This window comes from Petaurus breviceps, unplaced genomic scaffold (genome assembly GCF_028583685.1).
Source record: "Petaurus breviceps papuanus isolate PSGF00001 unplaced genomic scaffold, PetGlider_PUasm1.0 175, whole genome shotgun sequence".
In the NCBI taxonomy this organism is placed as follows: domain Eukaryota; kingdom Metazoa; phylum Chordata; class Mammalia; order Diprotodontia; family Petauridae; genus Petaurus; species Petaurus breviceps.
In genome coordinates, this window is record NW_027185764.1 from 6,492,016 (window position 1) to 6,502,074 (window position 10,059).

At 51.6% G+C, this 10,059-nt stretch overlaps 1 protein-coding gene across 1 annotated transcript in view; it reads left to right on the forward strand.

Moving 5' to 3' along the window:
* Positions 1–3,639: 3,639 nt before the first annotated feature.
* TBC1D10B (TBC1 domain family member 10B) overlaps positions 3,640–10,059 on the forward strand; it is a 7,882-nt gene continuing 1,462 nt past the window's right edge. The window contains exons 1-9 of the mRNA XM_069084679.1: positions 3,640–5,029; positions 6,142–6,241; positions 6,688–6,795; positions 6,977–7,083; positions 8,027–8,141; positions 8,340–8,405; positions 8,529–8,718; positions 9,386–9,540; positions 9,644–10,059. The exon at positions 9,644–10,059 is cut by the window's right edge and continues 1,462 nt beyond it. Coding sequence (XP_068940780.1) covers positions 3,780–5,029; positions 6,142–6,241; positions 6,688–6,795; positions 6,977–7,083; positions 8,027–8,141; positions 8,340–8,405; positions 8,529–8,718; positions 9,386–9,540; positions 9,644–10,059 — 2,507 coding nt within the window. The 5' untranslated portion in view covers positions 3,640–3,779. The remainder of the gene's footprint in view (positions 5,030–6,141; positions 6,242–6,687; positions 6,796–6,976; positions 7,084–8,026; positions 8,142–8,339; positions 8,406–8,528; positions 8,719–9,385; positions 9,541–9,643) is intronic.

Consider the following 10,059-nt stretch of genomic DNA (forward strand, 5'->3'; position numbering starts at 1 on the left):
GGAAGGGGAGGGGCTGGGTAGAAAAGGAGCCAGGGGCTGATGTGAGGGGAGGGATGAAGTGGGGGAACAGATGGCTACCCAAGATACCGAAATAGCTCCAGCTCACAGGCCTCTCCTTTCTTGGAGAAGTGAGGGGGAGGGAAGCAACTGGAGATGGAGGGAGATCTTAGGGATGTTCTAACACATGCATAGTCTTCATGGAGGACGAGTGTACCAGTGTGTGTGGGGGGGAGAGGCAGAATGTGAGGTGGGGCAGATGAAGTCAGAATGGGATGTTTTTACCTCCCCAGCAGGCATAAAAATTCAGGGAGACTAGACTGGGAAAGGAATGAGAAATCAGGGAAGTTAGTGGCTTCCTGGGCAGCAAAGGAGATACAAAAATGAATAAGATATAGTCCCTTTCTTAAGGAGTTCACAGGGAAGCAAAATATTTTCATAACAAGGATATGCTGACAATCCCAGGAAGTTATGCTAGGTACCACATGTATGTTCCCAACAGTAAGCTCAGTTGAAATTCAGAGGAAGAAAAGATCATTGTGGGATGGGGTGATCTGAGAAGACTCCATTCAGGAGATGGGATTTAATCTGGGCTTTGACAGATAGAAATTAGAGAGGCTGGGAAAGGGCATTGCAAAGTGGGACACCACATGCGAGGATTCCTAGCTGCAGAGGTAGCCATAGTGGATAGAGCCCCGGGTTTGGAGTCAAGAAGACCTGAGTTCAAATTTGGCATTAGACACTGGCTGTATGACTCAGGACAAATTGCTTAGCCTCTCTGTGCCTCAGTTTCCTCATATGTAGAGTGGGGATAATAATAGTACCTTCTTCTCAGGGCTGTTTTTGAGGATTAAATGAGATGATATTTGTAAAGAACATGACCACATAGTAGGTGATTAATAAATGCTTAGTCCCTTCCCTTTCTTCAGGAAATAGGTTTAGAAAGGAAGGTTGGGCCTTAGAATATTGAGGGCCTTGAATAACAGGCTGAGTTCAGACTTGATCCTATGGGCAATGGGGATCTACTGAAAGTTTGTGAGTAAGAGAGGGGCATGACGATCAAAGCTTTTCTGACAAATAGTTCTGAAAAAATAGTTCTATTCTACCTTAGGTAGGGGAAAGGAGACCTGAAGGAAAGGATACAGTCTGAGGAAATGGCCAGGCTTAGACTCAGGTGACCTCCCCCCCCAAAAAGAAAAACTGGCACTGTGTGGTCAAGGACCAGAAGGATGGATAGTTAATGGAAGAGGAAATGAGATTTAGGGGGATGACACGGCCTGAGAACATGGATAGGGCCCAGGAGGCCAGGGGCCCCTAAAGAGCTTGTGTCTTCTGCAGGAACTTGCCATTCTGGGGAATGCTCCTTGCCTCTGAAAATGCCCTTCCCCCAGTACCACGCCAATGCCTCTAAGACATTTTCCTTTCTGGGCACTGGGGACAGTCCACCTGTTGTCTCTGATGGGGAGGGGGGAAGGAGCCACCTAAACTTAGCACCAGCTGCCCCCCTGCTGGCCTCCTAACCAACCCTCCCCTCCTACCCTATCCCCTGACCCCAGAGCCCCACTCCTGAAGAACCTTATATGGCAACAAGGACCCAGTGAGGTGGGGAGAGGAGACTTAGACCATGGGTGGGGGGAATGGAGAGAAATTATTCCTGGGGTCTATTGCTCCCCCTTTATGGTATCTAAAAGGCAGGACACCTGGGTTCTGGGTAGGGAATGAAGTATCAGAAAGAAATCAAAGGGACATGGGGTTTTAAGATTGGAAATGGGTTCCAGAAAAAAAGGAATGTCATCCCAGGGAGAGAATCGGGGTGGGGTGGAGAGCAAGAAAGGTGAGAAGCCTGGAAAGATAGGGGATTGGATGCCTGAGTTCTGGATAAAGATTATAATTGCCCCCCCCCCCAAAAAAGAGAGAATATATGTCCAATGAGGGAACTCTGGAGCTTGTGGGTGGTTGAATACTTCAGTTCTAGGTTTGGAATTGGGTTCCAGAGCGTTCTGTAGGAACACGAGGAGGACTTGAAATCTGGGGACTGGATGCATTGGGCGCTGGATTAAAAAAAAAATCTTCCAGAGAAAGATCAAGGAATTGAGGGACTGGAAGAGCTGGATGCCTGGGATCTGAGTAGGGAATGGGACAGAGAACGGGGCTTGACGGTCGGGACGTCTGATGTCTGAGTCCTGGGTAGAATGGGATTCTTTCTTCAAAAAAGAAAGTTTAGGGGCTTCAGGAAAGTTGGGGAGTATTGAGTGGGGAAGGGGGTCTTAGTGGGACGCTGAGCAGACTGGAAGGTCAGGAGCCTTGGATGAGTGGAATCTGGGTGGAGAGGGGGATCCCAGAGAGGGTGGGAGGAGGTGTGGTCCAAGATCAAATCAAGACAGTGAGCACTTATTAAGCTCCTACTATATGCTAAGAACAATGTAAGCACTGGAATCAATCAACCAATACGATCAGGGCAGGGGCACCTTCACTCCTAGATGCGAAATGTTCCGGGGCCACAGATTCGTTCGTTTCATTCATTCATTCATTCATTCATTCATTCATTCAATTCATAGAACGTGTTTAAAGCTCCCACTGTGTGCAGAGCATTGCCAGGGGATCTAAGGGTGCAGACAGAGGCAGGGATGGGGTGAGGAGGGGAGGAGGTGCTGAGGAGCTCTCCTGAGCTGTCCCCGACTGTCACCCGCCATCCGCTCTTCCCTCCCGCCACCTGCCACGGACTGTCACTGCCTGTCCCCAACGCCACCACTCCCGCTGGCAGCCGCAAGACCTTCCCGAAATATCCATTGGTTGTCGTAGTTGTCAGTTTCTCTCGACTGCCCCTGGCTCCTGAAGACGCATTCATTGGCTGAAAAAGGAGAATCCCTCCTACGATTAGCCCGCCCACTAGCGGTCATTCTCTCCTCTGCTTCTCTGGAGGACCTCGGATCTTTAAAGCTTTCTATTGATTATACCTGCTGTCGATCATCGCCCATATATGACATCACATCTGTCAATTTTGACCCTGCCATCCCTTCCTCATTGGTCCACCCGGCTCCTTTTCTCTCTTCCTAATAGCTTGAGAATTCTGGGGCCCACCTTTTCCCTCTCAAACTCCACCCCTTCCTTTATCCTTCCGCGGTCAAACTCTCACTAACTTTTTTTATTGGCCAGCAGTTGCCAACACCCTTTTTTAAAATTGGCTACTTTTTTCAACCCACCTTCTTCCGCCTTGTTTTCCGTTTTGGTTGGCTCTCAGAACATTTTCCTCACAGCACGCCCCGCCCCTGCTTCCTCTTCCCCGCGATCCCACCTACTTTTTCTTGATTGGTAGGAACGTCATTCTTTATCTCCAAATGATTGGCTAGGATCCCCTTAAAGGCGGGCTAGGGAAGGCGAGGTGGGTGGGATTACACTTCACGCAAGCGCCAGTTGTTTGACTGGAGCGCTGGGCGGGGGGGAGCGCTCCGCCCAGCTAACGATGTTGTGCGCATGCGTGAAGACGGCCACCAGCCCAAAGGGGGGAGAGAGTTAGCGCGCGAGCGAGGGTGAGAGGGCGCAAGCCGGACCCCCGCTAGGCGCCCGCCCTGTGCGGCCCCCTCCTCCCCCTCCCCTCCCTCCCTCCCTCCCCCTCCCTCTCTGTCCTGCTCGGGCGCCCGCCATCTGGCTAGGCCGCGCCCTTCACCCTCTCCCCCCTCCCTCCCTCCCTCTTTCCCTCCCGGTGGGTGGGGTGGCTCCTCCCCCAGGCCCAGCCTCCGGGGAGGGGGATGTGAGGAGCACCTTGGTGCGGGGCCGTCGCCATGGAGACAGGCCCGGCGCCCTTGGTGGCCCCCCCACGCCGCCACGGCGCCTCAGTGGCCCCCTCCCCACCACCTCGGGGCTCCCGGGCTGGGCCTGTGCTGGTGGTGGCCCCGGGGCCCCCAGTGACCACGGCCACCTCCTCTCCGGTCACCCTGGTGGCCCCCGGAGAGGCCCGCCCAGCCTGGGTGCCCGGTGGCCCCAGGCCCGCTCTTGGCATCCCCGGGAGCCGGCAGCCGCCTCCGCCAGCCGCCGCAGGGTCAGCGGGGCCGGCTGGGGGCACGGGGTCCGGGGGCAGCACGGTGGTGGTGCTGACTCTAGAAGCTGTGGCGGCAGCCTCGGCCTCCGGCCAGGATCCTGACCCCAGCCTGACCAGGGAGGGGACGACAGGCAGCCCCAGCCCCGCAGGACTCCCAAGGACAGAGCCTGGGCCCGGGACAGCCTCGGAGCCCCGGGGCAGGCCGGTGGCACCAGGAACGGTGGCAGCAACAGGAGCAGCCTTGCCCACCGGTGCTGTGACCCCCGAGGTGGGCACGGACCCCGTGCCAGTGGCCAGACCAGAGGCAGCAGCAGCAACCGGGGCAGGCTCGCAGACAGCCCCTGTAAGCGACTCCCGGGTCACCAGCCCAGTGGGACCGACCACATCAGAAGTGGGGGCGGCACCGAGACTGGACCTGGCCACTGGAGTGGCCGACTTGGCCCTCCCGGGAGCACCTGCGTCTGTGACAGAAGACAGTACAACTCTTGTGCCTGTTGTGACAGCCAAGCCTCCTGTTGCACCCAAACCAGGAATGGTGGTGGCTTCAGGAACACCTGGACCAGCTACCATTGTAACAGCAGGACTGACAACAGATGGGCCAGCCGCTCCAGAGACAGAGGCAACAGGTGAAGCCGTTGTAGCAGTGGCAATGGCAGGCCCAGCCATTGCAGTGCCAGCAGGGACAGGGACGGAGTCTCCTACAGTCTGTGGGACTCCAGTAGCCACGGTAACTGTGACCCCAGCCCCTGAGCCAGCTGAAGGCTCCCAGGACCTGGGCTCCATGTCTAGCTTAGGTCCTGGAATTCAAGGCCCTCGTGGACAAGCCCCAGACAGCTTGAGCTACCTGGACTCTGTGAGCCTCATGTCAGGTACCTTAGAGTCCTTGGCAGATGATGTGAGCTCCATGGGCTCAGACTCAGAAATCAACGGGCTTGCCCTTCGCAAGACAGACAAGTATGGATTCCTGGGGGGCAGCCAGTACTCCGGAAGCCTGTGAGTACTTGGGACCCCATGGGACCACTCCTGGTATGGGGAGAAAGGGCCCTTCAGAAGAGGTGACATTTATAAATCCTGTCAGTTCCATAGTTCCTCCAACTTAGACAGTATTGAGGGCTGCTTTGAATTAAACTTCAAAAGGAAGTTTAGTTCATTTACATTAACCCTTGATCAGTAACTTATTGTGAAGCCTGGTGTGGTAGAAAGAACACTGGACTTCAGAATTGGGTCATTTGAGTTCTAGTTTTGTCTCTGCTCCTAACTTGCAGTGTTTACCTTGGACATATCATTTAATAGTCTCCGGGTTTATCTCATCTGTAAAAAGAGGGGGTCAGACTACATTCTCTAACGCCCCTGTCAGTCCATGATTCTCAGAGGGTAGGGGCCGAGGTCTTACTGGCTTAAGGGTTAAAGGGCAGCCATTTAGGAATAGTATTTAGGAATGTAGTTGGATTACAGGCTGTGATGGAGGTCCTGTAGTCTTGTTGAGGCAAGGAAACCACCATGCCGAAGCGTAATGTAGGTGCCAAGGGAGTCTTGACTTTAACCTGAGGGGTGGGGCCAGGGCATATGAAGCCAATTCCATGTTCATTACTTTTCCCCTGCCCTGATGTGGGAGGTCATAAAAAGTATAAAGGGATAGAGTATAATTTAGGGGGAGGTGAACAATGAATGAAACTTTTCTGAGTAAGGGAGCAGAGACTTCTAGGTCTTCACAGGGGAAAGGGGTAGGAGTGCCTCTTCTCCATTTCCTCATTTCCCCAGGCCCTGCCCTCTTTCCTAGTTCCCTGGCCTCCTATGGCCTGAGTCACTCCCTCCCAAGGTGTGGGGTGTGACTGCTGTGACTCCTTCCTTCCCTCTATCTGGATCCTGGTCATCCTTGTTCCCCTTCCTACCAGATAATGGAATGACCCCTGACACCTCCATTTCCTTGGGCTAGGTCATCGTGGATATAATGGTTCAACACCTAAAGATTAGGGTTTAAAAATGGGAAGTTGTGGAATCTGAGGAGATTTGAAAGGGAGAAGTTTGAGGGTTTACTGAAGAGAGGATGGAGAAACTTATGGTTGGGGTGACATCAGTTGGACTCCTTTTCCTTTCTCCCCCAGGGAAAGCTCTATCCCTGTTGATGTGGCCCGTCAGCGGGAGCTAAAGTGGCTGGACATGTTCAGTAACTGGGATAAGTGGTTATCTCGTCGATTTCAGAAGGTACTTGAAATGTGAGAGCGAGGTCAGGGTTTGATGCACCCTTTACCTGGGAGGGCCTGCAGCCTTTTTGCCTTTCCTTTTCTCTGCCCTTCAACTTTTCCATTAATAAGGAGGGTGGGAAAAAGCAAAAAATTATCAAAGTCTTTGGGGGAAAATTATGCACAGTCAGCCTGGCAGACTGGATAGTATGTTGTGCTATGTTGGGGGCATGAAAATGGCAAATGTTAAATATGTAAAGATAAAGCACAAGTGCCTTTATTTTGTCTGACATTGGGATAACCCTAGAGCCAACCTTGCTTGGGAGCTAGAAGCTGGGTCTTAGGATGAGCCCTGAGGGGATGGTTGGTCCCTTCCAGTAAACAATGTAGCATCAGGGCTGATCTAGGCCAAGTAAAAGTCTATGGTCATGTATGTCATCCTTCCCACTCCTGTCTCCTTTCTGCTAGGTGAAGCTTCGATGCCGAAAGGGCATCCCCTCATCCCTTAGAGCCAAAGCCTGGCAGTTCCTGTCCAACAGCAAGGAACTCCTAGATCAGAACCCCGGTAAATTTGAGGTATGGATGGCAGCCGGTTGTCAGGAGAATATTTCTATAGGAATGCCAGCTCTGCCTTGTCTTCTGGTCAAGTCAAGGCTTTCCTTCGTGTGTTGGGAGAAAGGTCTAGAGAACTTTCCCTTGAAAGTGGGGTGGGGGGAAGATTGCTACAGAGAGATATAACTTTTCCATTTTATTGAAGGAGCTGGAACGGGCCCCTGGAGACCCTAAGTGGCTGGATGTGATTGAGAAGGACTTGCATCGACAATTCCCCTTTCATGAGATGTTTGCTGCCCGAGGGGGTCATGGGTAAGATTCAGGGGTAGATGACAGTGTATAATAAAAAAAAAATCTTGGGCAGTTTCATTTATCAAAAATTTTGATACAGCTTAAGGGCCCTTTGTTCAGTGTTATGCAGAACACAAAGATGGAAATATGGTTGATTTCTGCACAGTGTAGTGAGGAAGGGGGAAAGACAAACAAATAACTAAATTAAAAAAGTAGGGTATGATTAAGTGATATAAAAAAGGTACAGACTACTATGGAGCTTCTGACTAGAAAATTAGGAAAAGAATTGTGAAAGAGCATTTGAATTGGGCTCCAAACAATAGGCAGAATTCTGATTGGTAGAGAAGGAGGAGGGCTTTCTCAGTAGTAGCATAAGCAAAAGAGCAGAAAAGGAAAAATTACATGTTTTGCTATACTGTAAAGTAGTTTAGGTTATTATTGAAGTATTTGAAGAGGGGAAAGAATATAAAACTGGAAAGGGAGGTTAGGGCTTGAGAACCAAGCAGAGCAATTAGACTTTTCTTTTGTGGACAGTGAGAAGTCATGGAAGGGTTGTTTTTTTTTTTTTGCTTTTTTTTTTTGGAGGACAATTGGTGTTAATTAACTTGCCCAAGTCACATGGCTAGTTTTGTGTATGTGTGTGTGTGTTAAGTGTCTGAGGCCGGATCCAAACTCTGGTCCTTCTGACTTCCGGGTCCAGCGCTCTACTCACTGCACCACCTAGCTGCCCCTCATGGTAGGTTTTTGAGTAGGTGGGTGGGGATGACATAATCATAGCTATGTGTCAGGAAGCTTAATCTGGTAGCTGTGGATGTGCAGCCAGATTAGAGCTGAGAAGAGGGGGCTAGAGTGACATGTACTATAGACAGCTTCTTAGGATAGGTTTGGGGCAGTCTGAACAGATGTCCTCCAGAACCATTGGATCCCAGTTACTATGGTAATCTTCTCTCTCCTGTGCCTGCAGGCAGCAAGACCTCTATCGAATCTTGAAGGCCTACACCATCTATCGGCCTGACGAGGGTTACTGCCAAGCCCAGGCCCCTGTGGCAGCTGTGCTGCTCATGCATATGCCTGCTGAGGTCAGAGTGCAGGAACAAGGAACCTGGGGTTGGACAGTGGGAGGAACTGGAGTCTCTGGCAATACCTTGCACGTGTTCAGAGAGCCTTTTGGCGTGGGAAGAGGGGGAGTGGCCACAGGGCTGTCAGAGGGGTAGGGATGGGGAGTTTAACACTGTTCTCTTCATTCCTTACACATCCACTCTCCTTTTCCTCTCCAGCAAGCCTTCTGGTGCTTGGTACAGATATGTGACAAATACCTTCCTGGCTACTACAGTGCTGGGCTGGTGAGTAACACTTTGGTGTGGAACCAAGGCAGGCTGGAAGGGCGAATTTGGGAGAAGGGAGGTTAGAGAATCTTTTCCCTTCAGCTTGTCAATATGGTCTCTGTCTCTCTGCCCCCTCTTCAGGAGGCCATCCAGCTGGATGGGGAGATCTTCTTTGCCCTTCTTCGGCGGGCTTCCCCTTTAGCTCACCGACACCTTCGGCGTCAGCGCATTGACCCTGTACTCTACATGACTGAGTGGTTCATGTGCATCTTTGCTCGAACTCTGCCTTGGGCCTCGGTTCTCCGAGTCTGGGATATGTTCTTCTGTGAAGGTATCAGTGCTTAGGGGACACTTCTAGTGCTCTGGTTCCTTCTCAAGCTTCCTCTGAAGGACTTCTGTCGTCATTCTGTTTTTTTGCTTGTCACTCTTCCATCTGCTCCTATCTGAGGGCAAAACCCCCTCACAGAGGAGCAAGTTATTTACTGTTATGCACTGTCTTTACTGTCTTCTTTATCACACTGGTTTCAAGAGAGTTTTCTGCTCTCACAACAGTATACCAGCTCTAAAAGAGGGTGAGAGTAAATCTTGAGAGTGGGATGCAGCCTGCACATGGAATAGATTTCTGTTAGTTTCCTCTTCCTGTTAGTTGGCTAATATTAATACCCTTTCTTCATAATCCTGATCACTTCATAGATGCCCCTGACCCAGCTACTGTTGAGAGAACTACAGAGTGTCCTTGGGTTGCTAACACATACTTAAGCTGAACAGCTTCCTCAGAACACAGTGGTTTCTGTAGCAATTGCTAGAGAATGCCATCATCTCTCTGATGACCCAGGGCACAAATCCTCAAGCAGAATTCATTGTTATCTGGTGAAGGTGGGAAAGGGAGGGAGTCATCTGGGCCTTGAAATTTTAAAAAAAGAGTAAGAGCTTTGGAATCAGGTTTTCAGCAGCCTCTTCTACCCTCTAGTGACCTCTGATACCTAATCTTTCCTCAGGAGTCAAGATCATCTTCAGGGTCGCTCTGGTGCTTCTGCGGCATACGCTGGGCTCTGTAGAGAAGCTCCGGTCCTGCCAGGGAATGTATGAGACCATGGAGCAGCTAAGGAACTTACCTCAGCAGTGCATGCAGGAGGAATTCCTTGTGCACGAGGTCGGTGTTTCCTGTCCTGTTTTGCCCAGCATCTCCATATTTCCTGCCTCTTTCTGCTGTTCCTGAGACTCTTGCGCTTCATGCCCCATTCTTCTCCTTTCAGGTAACAAACCTCCCTGTGACAGAGGCCCTGATAGAGCGTGAAAATGCTGCCCAGCTAAAGAAGTGGAGAGAGACCCGGGGGGAGCTGCAGTACCGACCATCCAGGAGGCTTCATGGCTCAAGAGCCATCCACGAGGAGCGAAGGCGGCAGCAGCCCCCCCTGGGACCGTCATCTAGCCTCCTCAGCCTTCCAGGCCTCAAAAGTCGTGCCTCCAGGGCTGGAGCTTCCTCCCCACCGCCTCCTGTTCGAAGAGCTAGTGCTGGCCCTGCTCCAGGCCCTGTGGTTACAGCTGAAGGGCTCCATCCTTCCCTGCCCTCACCAACTGGAAACAGCACACCTCTGGGACAGGTAAAGGAGACCAAACGACAAGAGAAGGAGCGGCAGAAGCAGGAGAAGGAGCTTCAGAAGCAGGAGAA